The sequence below is a fragment of the Scyliorhinus torazame genome, chromosome 18 (genome assembly GCF_047496885.1).
Source record: "Scyliorhinus torazame isolate Kashiwa2021f chromosome 18, sScyTor2.1, whole genome shotgun sequence".
In the NCBI taxonomy this organism is placed as follows: Eukaryota; Metazoa; Chordata; class Chondrichthyes; order Carcharhiniformes; family Scyliorhinidae; genus Scyliorhinus; species Scyliorhinus torazame.
This window is the reverse complement of record NC_092724.1, coordinates 154324498-154346175: the sequence shown is the minus strand read 5'-3', so window position 1 is coordinate 154346175 and position 21678 is coordinate 154324498. Positions and strand designations below refer to the sequence as shown.

At 44.7% G+C, this 21678-nt stretch overlaps 1 protein-coding gene across 7 annotated transcripts in view; it reads left to right on the top strand.

Moving 5' to 3' along the window:
- The window catches only part of cenpx (centromere protein X), a 102149-nt gene that overhangs the window by 6832 nt on the left and 73639 nt on the right, over positions 1-21678 (top strand). For 3 of the 7 annotated variants that reach the window (XM_072483652.1, XM_072483650.1, XM_072483648.1), the window contains 3 exons: positions 2552-2603; positions 3232-3285; positions 5761-5849. In XM_072483652.1, the coding sequence (XP_072339753.1) occupies positions 2552-2603; positions 3232-3285; positions 5761-5849 (195 nt within the window). Of the gene's footprint in view, positions 1-2551; positions 2604-3231; positions 3286-5748; positions 5850-9558; positions 9827-21678 lie in introns of those variants that run through there. The other 4 variants (XM_072483651.1, XM_072483649.1, XM_072483647.1 and 1 more) reach the window with 2 other exon arrangements.

Sequence of the window (21678 nt, the reverse complement as noted above, 5' to 3'; positions counted from 1 at the left end):
GGAACTTGTGCAGACCCATCAGAGCCTCTCTGTGGCTTTGATCTTTCTCTTCGTGAATTTCCCTCGCTTGAACCCTCTTCCTCGCCCTGCTTTATTCGATTAAAGCCTTATCGACAATCCTTTCTTTAAAAAGTGTCACAAGTAGGCTTACATTAACATTTACTGCAATGAAGTTATTGTGACAAGCTCCTAGTCGCCACATCCCGGCGCCTGTTCGGGTACACCGGGAGAATTCAGAATGTCCAAATTACCTAACAGCACGTCTTTCGGGACTTGTGGGAGGAAACCGGAGAGTCCGGAGGAAACCCCCGCAGACACGGGGAGAATGTGCAGACTCCACACAGACAGTGACCCAAGCCGGGAATCGAACCTGGGACCCTGGTGCTGTGAAGCAACTGTGCTACAATACCGCCCACTATCTGTCCTAGCTATACGTTTCATTCATTATACATCTACCCCTTTGGCTACACTGTGTCCTACCACATTCATTTTCACTTCTCTGGACCCATTCTGCCCTGGAGTGTTTACCTTCAGCCTTTGATATCAGGAACACGAGGAGCAAGAACCCTGTACCTGTCCTATAAGGCAAAGACCTTCTCCAGTACTGCACCAGATGTCCACTTGCCTGTTTGACTCATTCACGCCTTGCTGTCTCTGACCACTAACGTACACCTACTATACCTATACTGCCTGGATCAACTTGTCCAGGTAACTCTCTTGTTTTATTTAATTAATTAATTAATCCATGTATTTAATCAATTTAGCATTTAGTCTCTAGACTTTTAACTAATTACTTGATCTAGTTGAAGTTGAGTAAATTAAATCAAGTATTTACCTGAAATACACACCACCACAATTTTGGGAGGCAAAACACAACAGCTTCCTCCCTTTTTGCACTGAATTCCCACTTGCACCAAATTCCTAACTTTGGCACTGAGCTCGCTCTGTTCTGTGACCACTCTCACTTCAGTAAATAATCTCACCAACTGAGGAATTCTTCTGGAGCCCCTTGCCCAAAGGCAGATCCAACCCACAGGGCCACACCTCCACCATGGGTAATGGTAGGGCGAGGATCGACTACAGCCGGATGGGAATTGCATTCTGTGCTGTTGGTATCAATCTGATCCACGTGTTTTGAATGCACCTTCCTGGAGTGGGAATTGAACCCAGAGCCTCTGGCTCAGAGGCAGGGATGCAACCCACTGCACCGCAAGACCCCCTCCTCCTGTGAAATTCACAAAATTTCTATTGGACCCAGCAATATTCCACCCTCTTAAATTCCTAGTTAGGAGACCTCTGTTGCAATGAACCATTTGCGTTTGTGTATGTTGAAATATCACTTAGTTGCCAGTAATCCATAAAATACTTCGTAATACTTCCTTCCTTTTCTATCACACCCATCCGTTGCTGTTCCCTTCATTATATTGTATTATAAAATCTGAACTTCGATCAGCACTGAGCCATTGATGGTGTTGAAGCAATATAACATTTTTTAAAAGAAAGCAAATTAGCCCTTTTTTGCCTGTTATGTGCAGTTGTACTTTCATATCTTCACTGTATTTAACCTTGCAAAAGTATGTTAATAGAAAAAATTGTTTCCTGTGCTTAAAGCACCCTTTTTAGACTAAGCATTACTTCTGTTTTGCATTTGGCCAATGGCAACTGAAGTACCCCGGCCAGCCCAGCTAGCCTGATGCCAGGTAGCAGGGGTGACATTTTCATCCAAATTTGAATTTTACGACAACTCCGTGGATCCAGTTTCTCCTTTAGGGCCAGTTTGCAGCATTTTGAAGTTTGTTGCATTATCCTTTTGCAAAGGCTATGTTGTGTGGTACTGAATGGACCGCTTAAAGTGTTACTAATACACCAGGATGCTTTGTATCAGAGTGGCACATAAGAGCTATGTATTTCCATTCGGACGTAGGGTTGGTTTGCTTGACATGTCATCTACCAGGTTGAATGGTTTACTGGGTTGCTTGGTCATTACCAGGATTTCACAGCGTTTAGTATTCCACTCGCTAAGTTAGCTTGTTTAGCTCAGTGGGCTAGACGGCTGGTTTGTGATGCAGAACAAAGCCAGCAGCGCTGGTTCAATTCCCGTACTGGCTGAGAATTCTGAATTCTCCCTCGGTGTACCCGAACAGGCGCCGCAATGTGGCGACTAGGGGCTTTTCACAGTAACTTCATTGCAGTGTTAATGTAAGCCCACTTGTGACAATAAAAATATATTATTAGCTTGCATGAACATGATCAAAGTGTCCCAGTCAGACTGAACTATTTCCCATCTCTGTGGAGTTTGCATTGTAAATAAGCCCTCTCGTTCAGTCGTTCCTGGAAGAATATTCCAAGTTGGAATCCCATAAATTGGATATGTGGAATTTCCGATGAAAATAATCCTTGTAGAGAATTTCTATGCAATGATGTGCCTTTTTAAAAAAAAAAAAGTGAACTGATCTGGGTAAACACTGAACTGAGTAAGTTTAATTTAGTCATTTTACAGATACTATACTTCGAATGGCATTGCTCAGCACGATGTTTTGCTTTGTTCCAGGAATTGGTCAGTAAATTACTGTACTTCTATTTTAAGGATCAGAAAACCAAAGGTAAGGAGTCTATTTTGAATGTGTCTTGGTAGGATAGCCAACTAAAAGTTTACATTTTTCCACTTGTCCAATGTACAGGTGCAGTAAAAGGATGATTCATGTCAGTGGTGAGATGCTAAAGTCCACCAGCACAATGTTGTGTGGCACTGGAGGGAAAAGTCCAAGCTCTGACTTTTCAACAGGGTATTTGTGTGTAATCTGAACTGACGTAATGGAATTTGTGCTGTCACATCTCTCCGCTCCCATGGTGAAAACGTGGACAAGTTGTACATTCTAGAAGTTGTGTTTTAAAGAAAAAAGTCCTGAATCAAGAAGGTAGAAGTGGGGGGAAATGAATTCCACAAAAGCTATCCATTGGATAAGAACCCCTTGAAATGCCCTATGTCTCTATAGAAGCGGAGAAAATGTTGGAGAGAACGGGGAGCATGAACCTTTTGGGTGACATTTCGCCTAGTGGTCCGTTTGTTATCTGCAATTCCTGGAATTAGTGCCTGCATGTGAATAAACAATTGTTCAACAAACAGTAATGTGCTTTGTAACTGCTTTATTTGCTGGTTCATAACCATGAAACCTTACAAAGAAACTTGGTCATCAAGTTGCTAATCTTGTTTTTTCTGTTTACTTACAGTCAGCAGTGATGCTGTCACCATTATGTGTGAAATGCTTAAAATATTTGTTATAGGTAAGCGTGTAAGATGAGTATTGTGGTAGACTTTGTAATGGAATTATCAAATAGTACTGTACTTTGTGTTCAATACATCAGGCACAAACAAGCCATTCAGTGCAACTGATGAGAATGTACAATCAGGGGATAGATGTTTGCTGATCACTGCACTGTGTTCACCATTCACGACGACTCACATACTGACAGTCGATGGCCAAATACAGCGAGACCTGGGTTTGATTTCCTCCGGGTGCTCCGGTTTCCACTCTCGAGTCCCAAAAGACTTGCTTGTAGGTGAATTGGACATTCTGAATTCTCCCTCCGTGTACCCGAACAGGCGCCGGAATGTGGCGACTAGGGGAATTTCACAGTAACTTCATTGCAATGTTAATGTTACCCTACTTGTGACAATAATAAAGATTATTATTTTACAAGTGACCAGTAACATTCATGCCACACAAATGTCAGGTAATGACCATCTCCATATAGAGAGAATCTAACCATTGCCTCTTGACTTTCAGTGGCATTACCGTTGCTGAGTTCCCCCCCATATCTTGGGGCAAGTAACTCACCCCCTGACTCCCTAAAGCTTGTCCACTGTCGGCATGGCACAAGTCGGGAGTATGATGGAATACAATCCCCTCCCTCCATCACCAGTGCTCAGTGGCAGCAGACTGTACCATCTATAAGATGCATTGCAGGAACTCGCCAAGGTTCCTTAGGTAGCACCCTCCAAACCCATGACCACTACCATCTAGAAGGACCAGGGCAGCAGATACATGGGAACCCCACCACCCAAGACACTGACCATCCTGACTTGGAAATATATCGGCCGTTGCTTCACCGTCGCTGGGTCAAAATCCTGGAACTCCCTCCCTAACAGCATGGTGGGTGCACCTACACCACATGGACTGCAGAGGTTCAAGAAGACAGCTCACCGCCACCTTCTAAGGGCAATAAATGCTGGTCTGGCCAGTGACACCCATTTAATGAATACATTTTAAAAATTGCAGTTAGAAACTCCACAGAAATTTGTACCTTGTTCAATTTAGCTGAAACTGGGTTTTTAATTTGAATAATACCTACTGCTGAACAACTGATATTACTCTGAAAAGGATGTGGAATGCTGCTAAATCTCTGTTCTGATTAATTACTAGATTTTAAAATTTTATTAATTTATGACATTTCAGCTTCTACCTACCTTAACCCTATGTGCCAAACATCTCACTCTATAGAATCATTAGAAGTAAATTGAATATTAGTGCTTTTCATTTCCTGGTTGGTTGTGTGACAATTCTGTGACTAGCTTCTTGTACAGCTTGGTAACACTACTGTAGCTCGGCTAGGCATCCTGATTAAACTACACTAATCAATTGTAACAGTGAGACTGAGATCGCTGGATCTCTAGGTGAAGCTATTTCCATGGTCAGTGGCTATATCCTTGCATTGCTGTGGACTGCAAAATCGTCCATTGTTTCAGGTTGAATTGGACAGTCTTGACATGCTTCTTGAGGTGGGTTTGTTTTAACTCGACAGCCTCATCAGTACTTCTCCGATGTCTGTAATATTGCTGGTCTCCATTCCTGCCACAGGACATCGAACATAGAGTGCAGAAGGCCATTCGGCTCTTCGAGTCTGCACCAACCCACTTAAGCCCTCACTTCCACCCTATCCCCGTAACCCAATAACCCCTCCTATCCTTTTTTGGTCACTAAGGGCAATTTATCATGGCCAGTCCACCTAACCAGCACATCTTTGGACTGTGGGAGGAAACCGGAGCACCCGGAGGAACCCCACGCAGACACGGGGAGAATGTGCAGACTCCGCAGAGACAGTGACCCAGCGGGGAATCAAACCTGGGACCCTAGCGCTGTGAAGCCACAGTGCTAATCACTCACCTCTGTCAACACCTTTTAAAATCCTTGACCTAGTGTTTGACATGACATTCTTAATGGACATCTCTTAATGGTATCTCTGTAGCCCCCTGCCCTCTAACCTTGTTGAGAACAATGGCCCTCCAAGGCTGGCCTCGTGCATTCTCCACTTCCTTTCCTACCCGTGTCTTCATCCAATTCTTCGTTCGTCAAAACTTTTTTTTTAAATATGGGAAACGGGCATCATTGACAAGCTCAGCATTAACTACCCACCCCTAAACTACTATTTTTAATACCTACAGCAATCTCCCAACAAACTGTCAGCTGCCATATCGAGTTTGACTGTCAATATGTCTGATTTATGCTCCTGTGAAGTGCCTTAGGATATTTTTCTACAGTAAAGCTGTTCTATAAATGTCAGCTATAGATGATGGATCTTTGCTATTGCAGCCCTCAGCTTGAAGTTCCTCATAAATTACTAATTGGAAATCTCACCTAACAGTGTTTCCTGGAAGTACCAGCGTTGCAGAAAAGTTACAAAACTTCTCCTGTTGGACGATGTCTTACTAGCGCACTTATTTTAATATGAAATCTGTTTCCATAATTGTATTCCATTCAGAGGCAGCAGCACGAACTGCCAGACAGGCATCCAATGAAGACTCTACGACAGGAGACATTGAACATTTTGAGAAGGTTTTGCCTCAGCTGGTATGTAACAACAGTTGCTGACGTTTCTGGGTCAGGGGAAACACTAAAATCAAAACGTCTGTAATGGGCGGTTCCTTTCCAAGAAAAATATCTGGTCATATTGGCTTGTCCAGTCCACCATTTAAAGCTGCGATATTTGTCAAGCGGTTTGTGTATAGGATTCCAGTTGTTAAAGGGGAAGATCTGTAATGTAGAATTAAAATTATAGCAACTTTTTTGAATGTATAGAGGAAAATCTGTTCTGCACATAGCAAGCATGTTCCGCTCTGAAGTAAAAGGATGGTCGATTCCTCGTACTGAAACATGAAATGGGAAAACAAGAGAGAAAGGGTATAGGAAACAAATTGCAAGAAACCAGTCAAAACACGCATCGATTTTGCAGTGTTGGAGTTCCAAGTATCGGTCTATTTTAATTTGGATGTACTGTCTCGTAGCTGCTGTTCTACAACCATGTTTTATATATAATTTCCAACAGCATGAATCTCTGCTTGCATCTAACAAGTAAACAACACATGCGTGACTAGGATTCATGTACTGCTCTGCTGTTATACCATCATTGGCAGTACTATTTTGCTACATGACTTAATACTGTAAATAGACCTTGACAGGCTAGTTTTTAAGACATGATTCTATTTTAAGTGTTCGAATAGGTAATCTGTTCGTTTGGGGGGGGGGGGGGGGGGGCATGCCACCGATGCTGAAACCACCAATCTAATCTCCTGTGAAAGATTCCCACTAATCTGTAATTTGATAAGTGATTGGAAATGCTGACAGTTACTAGTATGCTGGTGCAAAATTGGGGGACATGCAAACTTAAAAATTCAGGAGGGCTTTGACTGCTTAATGGAAGAATAAATAACGCAGTTCATACACCAAAATATGTACTATTGTTGGGATGGTGATGGGTGGGATAGTGAAAAGATTCTGAAGAGTGAAGGAGCAGATGGATGTAGGAGTGTAGATTCTTAGTAACGTACAATTGAATGGATGGTAGTAAAAAAATTTTTTTTTTTTAAAAGGCATGAATGTAGGTTTTACATTTTTTTTTTTTAAGAGTACCTAATTCATTATTTTTCCAATTAAGGGGCAATTTAACCTGGCCAATCCACCTACCCTGCGCATATTTGGGTTGTGGGGGTGAGACCCACGCAGACACGGGGATTACGTGGAAACTCCACATAGGCATTCCATCTTGGGAAGTTGATCAACCACAACTAGTACAGCAAAAAAAAAATCAGGAGAATGATTTATACGCATAGACCTGATTGCCTGAATGGCCTCCTATGCTGTGAGCTTTTCTATGTTTCTAACGATAATAAGCAGTCACAGCTATGGAGGAACATTTCTGTGCATTTGAGGGGAGGATGGTCTGGTAAGAGGGCGAGAAAATCTAAGCCTAAAAGACAGCCTGTTGTGAGGGGTCAAGAAATTTAAGATCTTATTCGATGGTGAATTAGTAATGAGAAGCGAGATTCTGATCGTGAGAAACAATCAAAGTTAGGATATTCCCAACAAGATTACAGCATGATGTAACTAATGGCCATTAATTATAGCGGAGACTGTCAGAAAGGTTGCAGGGAAATTGGATTAGCATGGTCCCATTGAAGTGCTAGCAGAGATGTAAGGTCTTCTGTCTCATTTAGTTCGATGAATCACGTCATTACACTTATCCATTTCTTGAAATGAATCTCTTGAGAAAAGGATAAAAGCAAATATTACAGCCATTTGTTTACTCTTGTGTTCCCCTGACTCAGATGAGCCTGACGCACTGAGCATTACACGTCCAGTGGGTGGCAGCATTGATTCTCGAGCAGCACGGAGTATTCCCTGTAAGGTTGCTCCAAATAAACCTCGGTGCACCTTGGAACAGGGAGGAGGAAGCCAACCAGACTTCCCACTTCTGATTGTTATCTGGCACCCTCTGCTGGAAATGTGTATATATGGCTGTGGAGACGACTGGTATTTGGGTTCGGCTGTGAAGTTCCTCCCTCTACAACCCTATCAGTACGTGATTTGGCCCATCAAGCCTGCACCGAACCTTCAAATGAGCAGTCAACCCATGTCCACCCACCCCTATCCTTGCAACCCCATAACCTAACCTACACATCACTGGACAAGTGGCAATTTACCATGGTCAATCCACCTAACCTGCACATCTTTGGACTGTGGGAGGAAACCAGAGCACCCGGAGGAAACCCACGCAGACACGGGGAGAATGTATAAACTCCACTCAGTCACCCAAGGCTGGAATTGAACCCGGGTCCCTGGCGCTGAGGCAGCAGTACTAACCACTGCGCCAGTCTTACCGGAATTTCTGATATTTCTCTTGTACAAATAGTCACTTTACCAACTGGAAGCAATTAGTTATCTGGACCCTGTACCCGTATACTGCATTTTATACTTTGTTTTAAAAAAAAAAAAATTTAAAGTACCCAATTATTTTTCTCCAATTAAGGGCAATTTAGCGTGGCCAATCCACCTAACCTGCACATCTTTGCGTTGTGGGGGTGAAACCCACGCAAACATGGGGAGAACGTGCAGACTCCGCACAGACAGTGACCCAGCGGGGAACCGAACCTGGGACCCTGGCGCTGTGAAGCCACAGTGCTAGCCACTTGTGCTACTGTGTTGCCCAGAATTTTCTTCAGCCAGAGAATAGTGAGCCTTTGGACTTCTCTACCATGGAAAGTAGTTGAGGCCAAAACATTGTCCAGAACAAAGTTAAATATCGCTGTTAGGGCTGAAGGGATCAAATGACATGGGAGAAAGCAGGACCAGGATACTGACTTGGATGATCAGTCATTATTATAATGAATGGTGGAGCAGGCTCAAATGGCCTCCTCCTGCTCCTATTTGCTATCTTTCTATGTTTCAGGGGTAAATAAGGTTATAAGTGGACTTAATGAAGGGTTTGACTTTATATGAAAAACAATCTTGAGGAACTCCAGAGGTCATCCAGTTAAAATTACCAATCGGCGAGAAGTTGGGACATTGCTTTTTGCAGATGGTTGTTAGGAGCATTGAAATTAATTAATAGTCTTTATTGTAACAAGTAGGCTTACATTAACACTGCAATGAATGGTTAGCACTGCTGCCTCATGGCGCCGAGGTCCCAGGTTCAATCTCGGCTCTGGGCCACTGTCTATGTGGAGTTTGCACATTCTCCCCGTGTTTGCGTGGGTTTCGCCCCCACAACCCAAAAGATGTGCAGGGCAGGTGGATTGGCCACACTAAATTGCCCCTTAATTGGAAAAAATGAATTGGGTACTCTAAATTTATTTTAAAAAGCGGGGGTAAAAAGACCACTGCAATGAAGTTACTGTGAAAAGCCACTAGTCGCCACATTCCGGCGTCTGTCCGGGTACACAGTGAGAATTTAGAATGTCCAAATGACCTAACAGCACATCTTTCAGGACTCGTGGGAGGAAACCCACGCAGACACGGGGAGAACGTGCAGACTCCACACAGTCAGTGACCCAAGCCGGGAATCGAACCTGGGACACTGGAGCTGTGAAGCAACAGTGCTACTGTGCTTTTTGCCACTGGGACTAGATGAGACAATGAAAAGTGAATAAACTTTGAAACTCTGGTAGGCACTTTCAGACAGGGGAATGTTATATTTCATTTGAATGTCCAGAATTTGTGAAGCTTCTGTATGGTTTGATTGTTTTAAAACTATTTCTCTTAACACTTTCTCTTGTTCTTGCAGCTTTTGGATTTCTAGCATTTCCACTAGGTGGTGCTGATCTATAATATCTAACCAGTAAGAAAATGTTTAGCCGCTTCATTTAGAACACCCTTGATTGAAGAAACCAGTCATCTGTAGAAAAATGATGCGACTGTGAAACACTGCACTTAAATCAAAATTTAAATGATATGTGTACTTTATACAAGCTATTGTTTTTAATACGGAACTTATTGTTGAATCTAAAATTCTGTCGAGTCAAAACAAAATTGAAATAAAGTACATCATGCTATACTGGGACGCAATGCAGATTTGTGCTCAGGAATAAAAGAATGACTTGGGTAAGAGTAGGACCAGTCAAGGACAGTAGTGGGAAGTTGTGCTTTGAGTCCGAGGAGATAGGAGAGGTGCTAAATGAATATTTTTTCGTCAGTATTCACACAGGAAAAAGACAATGTTGTTGAGGAGAATACTGAGATTCAGGCTACTAGACTAGCAGGGCTTGAGGTTCATAAGGAGGAGGTGTTAGCAATTCTGGAAAGTGTGAAAATAGATAAGTCCCCTGGGCCGGATGGGATTTATCCTAGGATTCTCTGGGAAGCTAGGGAGGAGATTGCTGAGCCTTTGGCTTTGATTTTTAAGTCATCTTTGTCTACAGGAATAGTGCCAGAAGACTGGAGGATAGCAAATGTTGTCCCCTTGTTCAAGAAGGGCAGTAGAGACAACCCCGGTAACTATAGACTAGTGAGCCTTACTTCTGTTGTGGGCAAAATCTTGGAAAGGTTTGTAAGAGATAGGATGTATTATCATCTGGAAAGGAATAATTTGATTAGAGATAGCCAACACGGTTTTGTGAAGGGTAGGTCGTGCCTCACAAACCTTATTGAGTTCTTTGAGAAGGTGACCAACAGGTGGACGAGGGTAAAGCAGTTGATGTGGTACATATGGATTTCAGTAAAGCGTTTGATAAGGTTCCCCACGGTAGGCTACTGCAGAAAATACGGAGGCATGGGATTCGGGGAGATTTAGCAGTTTGGATCAGAAATTGGCTAGCTGGAAGACGACAAAGCGTGGTGGTTGATGGGAAGTGTTCGGACTGGAGTCCAGTTACTAGTGGTTTACCACAAGGATCTGTTTTGGGGCCACTGCTGTTTGTCATTTTTATAAATGACCTGGAGGAGGGCGTAGAAGGATGGGTGAGTAAATTTGCAGATTACACTAAAGTCGGAGTTGTGGACCGTGCGGAAGGTGTTACAAGTTACAGAGGGACATAGATAAGCTGCAGTGCTGGGCTGAGAGGTGGCAAATGGAGTTTAATGCAGAAAAGTGTGAGGTGATTCATTTTGGAAGGAATAACAGGAAGACAGAGTACTGGGCTAATGGTAAGATTCCTGGCAGTGTGGATGAGCAGAGAGATCTGTACATAGATCCCTGAAAGTTGCCACCCAGGTTGAGAGGGTTGTTAAGAAGGCGTACGGTGTGTTAGCTTTTATTGGTAGAGGGATTGAGTTTCGGAGCCATGAGGTCATGTTGCAGCTGTACAAAACTCTGGTGCGGCCGCATTTGGAGTATTGCGTGCAATTCTGGTCGCCGCATTATAGGAAGGATGTGGAAGCATTGGAAAGGGGGCAGAGGAGATTTACCAGAATGTTGCCTGGTCTGGAGGGAAGATCTTATGAGGAAAGGCTGAGGGACTTGAGGCTATTTTCGTTAGAGAGAAGAAGGTTAAGAGGTGACTTAATTGAGGCATACAAGATGATCAGAGGATTGGATAGGGTGGACAGTGAGAGCCTTTTTCCTCGGATGGCGATGTCTAGCACGAGGGGACATAGCTTTAAATTGAGGGGAGATAGATATAAGACAGATGTGAGAGGTAGGTTCTTTACTTGGAGTAGTAAGGACGTGGAATGCCCTGCCTGCAAGAGTAGTGGACTCGACAACACGAAGGGAATTGTGTAGATGGGCTTTGAGTGGTTTCACAGGCCGGCGCAACATAGAGGGCCGAAGGGCCTGTACTGCGCTGTACTGTTGTAAACTGTGGACTTCAGACTTTGGTTCCCAAGGGGGTCCGATAGTCTTGCACCACTGCATTGGGGAAGGTTTTGAGGAATGAGCAACACCAATTTATAATTGCGTGTTTCGCTATTAGTTAAACCATCAGTGACATGGTTACTGAGAAACCAAGGTGAAGGCTCGAGAAAACTATTAACGGTGAAGAGAAGACAAAGTAACTGATTCTGACGTCAGTATTTTTGGCTGTGTGCCTGTCATAACTACTTTTTTTGGGGAGAAATCAATTAAAAACAGAAGTTAACTACTAATTTCAGGCTGTTATACTCATCTGCACTTTTATACCTTGTGTCTGCATTTAGAGTAAAAGGAACATGTACATTGAATAACTAAGATAAATCCATGATCAAAACTTTTTTCAAATGATTCCGCTAAGTGAATCTGACTACGGCACAGATTCCACTGCATGGAGCTCTGCAATCTCTCCCCATTTACACAATATGCCTTTCCTGCAGAAAATGGACAATTTCACATTTTCCCACGTTGTACATCTGCACAATAATGAAACTCGGTTGACGTACTACCACGCTCAGTTATAGTGGTTAACACTGTTGCTTCACATGCCAGGGTCCCAAGTTCGATTCCTGGCTTGGTTCGCTGTCTGTGTGGAGTCTGCATGTTCTCCCCATTTCTGATGGGTTTCCTCCCACAAGTCCCGAAAGACATGCTTGTAGGTAACTTGGGCATCCTGAACAGACGCCGGAATGTGGAGACTAGGGGCTTTTCACAGCAAATTCATTGCAGTACTAATTTAAGCCTACTTGTGAAAATAAAGATTATAATTAATAAGTATAGGGCTGGCACGGTGGTGCAGTGGTTAGCACTACTGCCTCACCGCACTGGGCAACTGTCCGTGTGGAGTTTGCACATTCTCCCCATATCTGCACGGGTCTCACCCCCACAACCCAAAGATTTGCAGCGTAGGTAGATTGCCCCTTAATTGGAAAAAAAATTGGGTCCTCATTTTAAAAATAAAAAAAATTTAAAGTACAGTGACTAATCTCACCAATTTCTTTGCAATCGTTATCTTGCAAATCTTCCTTTTAGGGCTTTTAGTGTGGAGTGGCAATCCTGAGAGGCTGGGACATGGGGCACCTCTATAGGGACTGACAGATGCACTGAGGTTTGCACTGAGTGCTGAATTTGGTGCATTTGAGTGCTATAGTGAGAGTTTGGTGACTGAGGGAGTATAAGGCTTCAGTTTTATCTAAAGTCTAGTCTTTCTTTTATTTAGTTAATTAACTTAAAAGTTTGGTTTAGAAGAAGGTGAATTTTCAATCAGCTTTAAACAAGCTTCTACTTGTAGGCACTTGCAGCTGGAGCTTGTTAATTAGTTAATTGGATTAGGCCAGTTTTCAGAGGCTAGATTCACAGTATAAAAGTGATCCCCTACAGTGCAGACTTTGTTTGCACTGAGTGCTGAATTTGGTGCATTGAGTGCTATAGTAAGAGTTTGGTGACCGAGGAAGTTGGGTGAGGAGGGAGTACGGTGCTCCTTTCAGTGCTCCTTTCATTTTGTTTCCTACATTTCCGCAAAGTGTGAGAAGAGAGCCAGGAGTTTACAGAGTGCAGCTGACTGGGAGCAGAGTCGGAGGGCGGAGATCCAGTTGGTCCACAGGGCAGCTATATTCTGTCAGGTAAGAGGGGATGGAGGCGAGGCCAGTTGCATGCTCCCCCTTTAGGATGTGGGTGGTGAGGGATACCACCGGTGTCCCCGCTGACTATACCTGCGGGACGTGCACCCAACTCCAGCTCCTCAAAGACCGTGTTAGGGAACTGGAGCTGAAGCTGGATCAACTTCGGATCATCCGGGAGGCAGAGGGGGTGATAGAGAAGAGTTACAGGAAGGTAACCACACCCAAGGTACAGGACAAGAATAGCTGGGTTACAGTCAGGGGGAAAAACAAACAAACAGGCAGACAGTGCAGGGATCCCTCGTGGCCGTTCCCCTTCAAAACAAGTATACCGTTTTGGATGCTGTTGGGGGAATGACCTACCGGGGGAAGGCCCTAGCGGCCAGGTCTCTGGCACTGAGTCTGGCTCTGGGGCTCAAGGGAAGGGGGGAGAATAGAAAAGCAATAGTTGTAGGCGATTCAATGGTTAGGGGAATAGATAGGAGATTCTGTGGTCGCGAGCGAGACTCCCGGAAGGTAAGTTGCCTCCCGGGTGCCAGGGCCAGGGATGTCTCGGACCGTGTCTTCGGGATCCTTAAGGGGGAGGGGGAGCAGCCAGAAGTCGTGGTGCACATTGGTACCAACGACGTAGGTAGGAAAAGGGGTGTGGAGGTAATAAATGAGTTTAGGGAGTTAGGCTGGAAGTTAAAAGCCAGGACAGACAGACCTGTCATCTCTGGTTTGTTGCCGGTGCCACGTGATAGCGAGGCTAGGAATAGGGAGAGAGTGCAGCTGAACACATGGCTGCAGGAATGGTGTAGGAGGGAGGGCTTCAGGTATTTGGATAATTGGAGTGCATTCTGGGGAAGGTGGGACCTGTACAAACAGGACGGGTTGCATCTGAACCAGAGGGGCACCAATATCCTGGGAGGGAGATTTTCTAGTACTCTTCAGGAGGGTTTAAACTAATTTGGCAGGGGAATGGGAACTGGATTTGTAGTCCAGCAACTAAGGTAGCCGATATTCAGGATGCCAAAGCGTGCAATGAGGCAGTGGGGAAGGGAACACTGACAAAGGAGAGTACTTGCAGGCACGGAGATGGGTTGAAGTGTGTATACTTCAACACAAGAAGCTTCAGGAATAAGGTGGGTGAACTTAAGGCATAGATCGGTACTTGGGACTACGATGTGGTGGCCATCACGGAAACTTGGATAGAAGAGGGGCAGAAATGGTTGTTGGAGGTCCCTGGTTATAGATGTTTCAATAAGATTAGGGAGGGTGGTAAAAGAGGTGGGGAGGGGGTGGCATTGTTAATTAGAGATAGTATAACAGCTGCAGAAAGGCAGTTCGAGGAGTATCAGCCTACTGAGGTAGTATGGGTTGAAGTCAGAAATAGGAAAGGAGCAGTCACCTTGTTAGGAGTTTTCTATAGGCCCCCCAATAGTAGCAGAGATGTGGAGAAACAGATTTTGGAAAGGTGCAGAAGTCACAGGGTAGTAGTCATGGGTGACTTTAACTTCCCAAATATTGAGTGGAAACTCTTTAGATCAAATAGTTTGGATGGGGTGGTGTTTGTGCAGTGTGTCCAGGAAGCTTTTCTAACACAGTATGTAGATTGTCCGACCAGAGGAGGGGCAATATTGGATTTAGTACTTGGTAATGAACCAGGGCAAGTGATAGATTTGTTAGTGGGGGAGCATTTTGGAGATAGTGACCACAATTCTGTGACTTTCACTTTAGTAATGGAGAGGGATAGGTGCGTGCAACAGGGCAAGGTTTACAATTGGGGGAAGGGTAAATACGATGTTGTCAGACAAGAATAGAAGTGTATAAGTTGGGAACATAGGCTGTCAGGGAAGGACACAAGTGAAATGTGGAACTTGTTCAAGGAACAGGTACTACGTGTCCTTGACCATCTCTTCCCTGCCTGACAGGGACATATATCGAGTGAGGGAACTATGGTTGACAAGAGAGGTTGAATGTCTTGTTAAGAGGAAAAAGGAGACTTGTGTAAGGTTGAGGAAACAAGGTTCAGACAGGGCTGGAGGGATACAAGATAGCCAGGAGGGAACTGAAGAAAGAGATTAGGAGAGCTAAGAGAGGGCATGAACAATCTTTGGCGGGTAGGATCAAGGAAAACCCCAAGGCCTATTACACATATGTGAGAAATATGAGAATGACTAGAGCGAGGGTAGGTCTGATCAAGGACAGTAGCAGGAGATTGTGTATTGAGTCTGAAGAGATAGGAGAGGTCTTTAACGAGTACTTTTCTTCTGTATTTACAAATGAGAGGGGCCATATTGTTGGAGAGGACAGTGAAACAGACTGGTAAGCTCGAGGAAATACTTGTTAGGAAGGAAGATGTGTTGGGCATTTTGAAAAACTTGATAGACAAGTCCCCTGGGCCTGACGGGATATATCCAAGGATCTATGGGAAGCAAGAGATGAAATTGGAGAGCTGTTGGCAATGATCTTTTCGTCCTCACTGTCAACAGGGGTGGTACCATGGGATTGGAGTGGCGAAGGTCGTGCCCCTGTTCAAAAAAGGGACTAGGGATAACCCTGGGAATTACAGGCCAGTTAGTCTTTCTTTGATGGTAGGCAAAGTCATGGAAAGGGTACTGAAGAATAGGGTTTCTGAACATCTGGAAAGACACTGCTTGATTAGGGATAGTCAGCACGGATTTGTGAGGGGTAGGTCTTGCCTTACAAGTCTTATTGAATTCTTTGAGGAGGTGACCAAGCATGTGGATGAAGGTAAAGCAGTGGATGTAGTGTACATGGATTTTAGTAAGGCATTTGATAAGGTTCCCCATGGTAGGCTTCTGCAGAAAGTAAGGAGGCATGGGATAGTGGGAAATTTGGCCAGTTGGATAACGAACTGGCTAACTGATAGAAGTCAGAGAGTGGTGGTGGATGGCAAATATTCCGCCTGGATCCCAGTTACCAGTGGCGTACCGCAGGGATCAGTTCTGGGTCCTCTGCTGTTTGTGATTTTCATTAATGACTTAGATGAGGGAGTTGAAGGGTAGGTCAGTAAATTTGCAGATGATACGAAGATTGGTGGAGTTGTGGATAGTGAGGAGGGCTGTTGTCGGCTGCAAAGAGACATAGATAGGATGCAGAGCTGGGCTGAGAAGTGGCAGATGGAGTTTAACCCTGAAAAGTGTGAGGTTGTCCATTTTGGAAGGACAAATATGAATGCGGAATACAGGGTTAACGGTAGAGTTCTTGGCAATGTGGAGGAACAGAGAGATCTTGGGGTCTATGTTCATACATCTTTGAAAGTTGCCACTCAAGTGGATAGAGCTGTGTAGAAGGCCTATGGTGTGCTCGCGTTCATTAACAGAGGGATTGAATTTAAGAGCCGTGAGGTGATGATGCAGCTGTACAAAACTTTGGTAAGGCCACATTTGGAGTACTGTGTATAGTTCTGGTCGCCTCATTTTAGGAAGGATGTGGAAGCTTTGGAAAAGGTGCAAAGGAGATTTACCAGGATGTTGCCTGGAATGGAGAGTAGGTCTTACGAGGAAAGGTTGAGGGTGCTAGGCCTTTTCTCATTAGAACGGAGGATGAGGGGCGACTTGATAGAGGTTTATAAGATGATCAGGGGAATAGATAGTCAGAGACTTTTTCCCTGGGTGGAACAAACCATTACAAGGGGACATAAATTTAAGGTGAATGGTGGAAGATATAGGGGGGGCTGTCAGAGGTAGGTTCTTTACCCAGAGAGTAGTGGGGGCATGGAATGCACTGCCTGTGGAAGTAGTTGAGTCGGAAACATTAGGGACCTTCAAGCAGCGATTGGATAGGTACATGGATTACGGTAAAATGATATAGTGTAGATTTATTTGTTCTTAAGGACAGCACGGTAGCATTGTGGATAGCACAATTGCTTCACAGCTCCAGGGTCCCAGGTTCGATTCCGGCTTGGGTCACTGTCTGTGCGGAGTCTGCACATCCTCCCCGTGTCACATACATGTCCCTAAATCTCATCACAAGACCCTCTTCCCCCTCCAGGTTTTGTAGGTAGCGTCCATTCCCACAGGGATTCATCTGTGGTTGTTACAGATTGTTACTGAGACAGGCTTGTCCCTCACCTTGAACTGGTATCTGCATTGGTTCAAGGCCTTTACTGAGGCTACCACCATCGGGTTCGTCGAGAACCTGGCCAGAGAGAACGGGAGTGGGGCAGTAATTAGTGCCAGCAGGGAAGTACCTACAAATGATGTTTCCTCCATCTGCACCCACTCCACCCCTGGCTCCCCAAGACAATCCTGCACCCTTTCCACGTTTGCTGCCCAATGGTAGTGCAGGAGGTTGGCAGTGCCAGACCTCCTGAGCACCGTCTTCTCTGCAGGATGGTTCTACGAATCCTGGGGCTCTTCCCCACCCGTACGAAGCCTAAGATCAGCGTGTTTACCGTGGCAAAGAAAGATTTGGGGAAGATTGGGAGTGACCGGAACAGGAACCTTCGCATGATGCTCATTTTTATCATCTGCACTCCCCTGCTAGGGACAGTGGGAGTAAATCCCTTTAATCTTCAGCACACAAGAAAATACATGTTAGAAATACCACATGTTCCCTGAACAAATACACTTAATAATCTTTATTAGTGTCACAAATAGCTTACATTGACACGGCAATGAAGTTACTGTGAAAATCCCTTAGTCACCTCATTCCAAAGCCTGTTGGGGTACAGAGAGAATTCAGAATGTCCAATTCACCCAACAGCAAGTCTTGTGGGAGGAAACCGGAGGGCCCGGAGGGAACCCACGCAGACACAGGGAGAACGTGCTGATTCCGCAGACAGTGACCCAAGCTGGGAATCGAACCTGGAACCCTGGTGCTGTGAAGCAGCAGTGCTAACCACTGTGCTACCATGCCACCCAAGACCCACTGACATTTACGCCAGTTAAAATCACAAAACACCTGAGAAAACTGTTTTGAGTGCATTCCATACGCTTGGTCATGTCACATTACTTTCTGCTGTGGGTGCTCAATATGAGAATCATAGAATCCCCACAGTGCAGGTCATTCTGCCCATCAAGTCTGCGCCAATCCTTCGAAAGAACCCACCATCCATGTCCATCTCCCAGTTTACCCTGTCCTATCCTTGGGGGCAGCACGGTAGCCTTGTGGATAGCACAATTGCTTCACAGCTCCAGGGTCCCAGGTTCGATTCCGGCTTGGGTCACTGTCTGTGCGGAGTCTGCACATCCTCCCCGTGTGTGCGTCGGTTTCCTCCCACAGTCCAAAGATGTGCAGGTTAGGTGGATTGGCCATGATAAATTGCCCTTAGTGTTGGGTGGGGTTACTGGGTTATGGGGATAGGGTGGAGGTGTTGACCTTGGGTAGGGTGCTCTTTCCAAGAGCCGGTGCAGACTCGATGGGCCGAATGGCCTCCTTCTGCACTGTAAAATTCTATGAAAAATCCTTGTAATCCTATAACCTAACCTGCACATCCCTGGACACTAAGGGCAATTTAGCATGGTCAATCCACCTATCCCGCACATTGTTGGACTTTGGGAGGAAACCGGAGCACCCAGACCAAATTCACGCAGACACGGTGAGAACGTACAAACTCCACAGAGACAGTGACCCTAGGCTGGAATTGAACCCGAGTCCCTGGCGCTGTGAGGCAGCAGTGCTACCAAGTGTGCCGCCCACGGTCGATCAGGTAGATTTGTATGCATGATGTTTAATCAACAGCAACTAATCCAAATCAATAACAGATGCGTAACTTTCCTTTACGTTTGGTTACATTGTCTACCCAAACAAGTGTATAGATTTTAGTTGTGTTCTACCCAGTCTCATCTAAAGCAGGAGGACCGATTACCTGTGCTGGCAAAGAGGTAAGATGTGTAGGCGAAATCCCTCATCCAATGGGGACGAAACACCTGATCAATTTATACAAATAAATACCTCTGTAATGCTGATCGCACTTGGCAAATCTCCTCAAAATGTATCATCCAGCAACACACTACTGAGGCAAAAGACTTGATTATCCATGGAGAAATGTTCTTCCGGTGCCAGAACACATGAGTACCATAGCCAAGTGGGCATTCACATGTGAGATACACAGTAAATAGCAGCCAGCTTTAGAACATTCTAGGATGTCATGCCAAGCCCGATGTCTGTTCCATTACATTCCTGTACACACAGGTGTTCTGCAGGGTTCACCAGCGACTGCGGAAAAATCTGAATTCCCACTTGCTTTTCTGAAACCTGGGGGTGTTGAAGCCACTTGTAGAGACTGCTGCAACCCAGGCTTCATTTGATGGAAATAATCAAGTCAGATGATATTTAACATGGTATTATGTGGACTTGACAATAACCAGGCCATGTTTTTCATGATACTGCCTCAGCTTCCGTTGTGGCTGGTGATCCTGAAATGCATCACTTGGGAATACTGGGACCCTGCTCTGGAAATGTAAACGTCAGTCTTCATTCCCAAAACGGGAAAATTGCAATGCAGGTAATGTAAAGGTCAGGCCAAGCATATATTCAATAACCTGTCGTCAATGTCGAATATAAATGCATCGCTACGTTAAAGAGTCTCCAATTGAAGCTAGAATGTGAAGCGACTCCGCCAAGTAAGAGTTTCTATTTGCTCTATGATGGAGCAGTCATTCCTGACAGGGACACCCCACTTAATTTTAAACCCGGTTTAGGCAATCAAGATGCAAGGAACCCGCTTGCGGGGGTAAGGAGCATGCTGTAAGATAACCAGTTAAACTCTTTAAACTTGTCAAACCCGACTTCAGTTATACAGCCTTCAAAAAAAAAAAAAAAATTATGTTTGTTCAAATACTGTACGATGTGGTTTTACACCAATACTTAACAGAACACCGTATGTCAAAATCCTGGTGGAGCTCCCTCCCCAACAGCAGTGGATGTACCTGCACCAAGGGACGGAGTGGCTCAAGAAGGCAGCTCACCACCACCTTAAGAGGGCAAACAGGGATGGGCAATAAATGCTATTGCTAGCCAGCGGCAGCCATATCCCTCAAATGGTTAAAACAAAACATCCTATTCTGGTTATAGCAAACTACTTAGGGGCAGTTAACAATTGCAATTAGTCGTTAATTATTGAACAGCTTTTGGACTCACTTTGCTACAATTAATATCAAATTCACACCGCCTAGAAAACAAACTGTGGCTATAAAACATAACGGCTGATCTGGGTTAGGGTTATCAAAGCAACGTGGAAAAATTGAGTGGTGAGCACTCTGTAATCCAAACACGATTATAAATCTGTTTAAGACTGCACATTAGAGAAAGTAATTGGATCATTCAAGAAGTATGCCTGAAGTGCAGAATTATCAATTTTAATTACTTCATACAGCTCCATACAAGGGGGCAGTTGACCATGGTTGGCACAGCTATAAAGCTTACGAACCTACATGTAACTGATCAGGGAGTTCCCGATGCAGTTAAATTGAAAAGCAAATATTCATTCTGATCATTCCTCTTGTTAATTTTCTCTTTGGGGGACAAATGGTTGATCCACCCAAATCCACAGTATTACAGTGAAATTCACTGAATAATGTGGTATGTTAAATTAATCCAGAGAAATTAAAAATCCCCAGGAGTTTGAATTAAAATCAGTATGGCCTTCAGATGAAGCGAACATCAGTCTACTGCATAAGAAAAGTAGCTACTTTCAGCAATTTTCCCAGTGATCTAATGGGTAAAGGGAATACTGTAGGGAGGTGGTGAAGAGCAGAGAGAATTTGACAGAAAGGGAGGCAGCAGGAATTGAATAATGCTGCGAAAAGCAAGAGAGTCACATCAATATTTGTCTATGTGGCCCAGGCATGTTGCTAAGGGCATCAACTGTTACATAGAATTTACAGTGCAGCAGGAGGCCATTCGGCCCATCGAGTTTGCACCGGCCCTTGGAAAGAGAACCCTACTCAAGCCCAGGCCTCCACCCTAACCTCGTAACCCAATAACCCCACTTAACCTTTTTGAACACCAAGGGCAATTTAGCATGGCCAATCCACCTAACCCGAACATCGTTGGGACTGTGGGAGGAAACCGGGGCACCCGGAGGAAACCCACGCACACACAGGGAGAACGTGCAGACTCCGCACAGACAGTGACCCAAGCTGGGAATCGACCCTGGAGCTGTGAAGCAACTGTGCTAACCACTGTGCTACCGTACCTCCAAGGTGGCTCCGTATAACAATATAGCAATGCCGTTCCCAACTCCAGCATCATCTCTCACATAAATAGCTACAATTCATCAGCTGACTAGCAGCAACCCCATGGCCAATTTATCAGTTGTCCCTGAATTTCCAAGAACACACTTGTACAGCTCACGAGCAAAAAGCATATTTACACCGAACAACTATTGATCCATATGCTGCAACTAAACATGTGTGGCCGGTCCACCGAGCCTGTACATCTTTTGGGTTGCGAGGGTGAAACCCACGGAAACACGGGGAGAATGTGC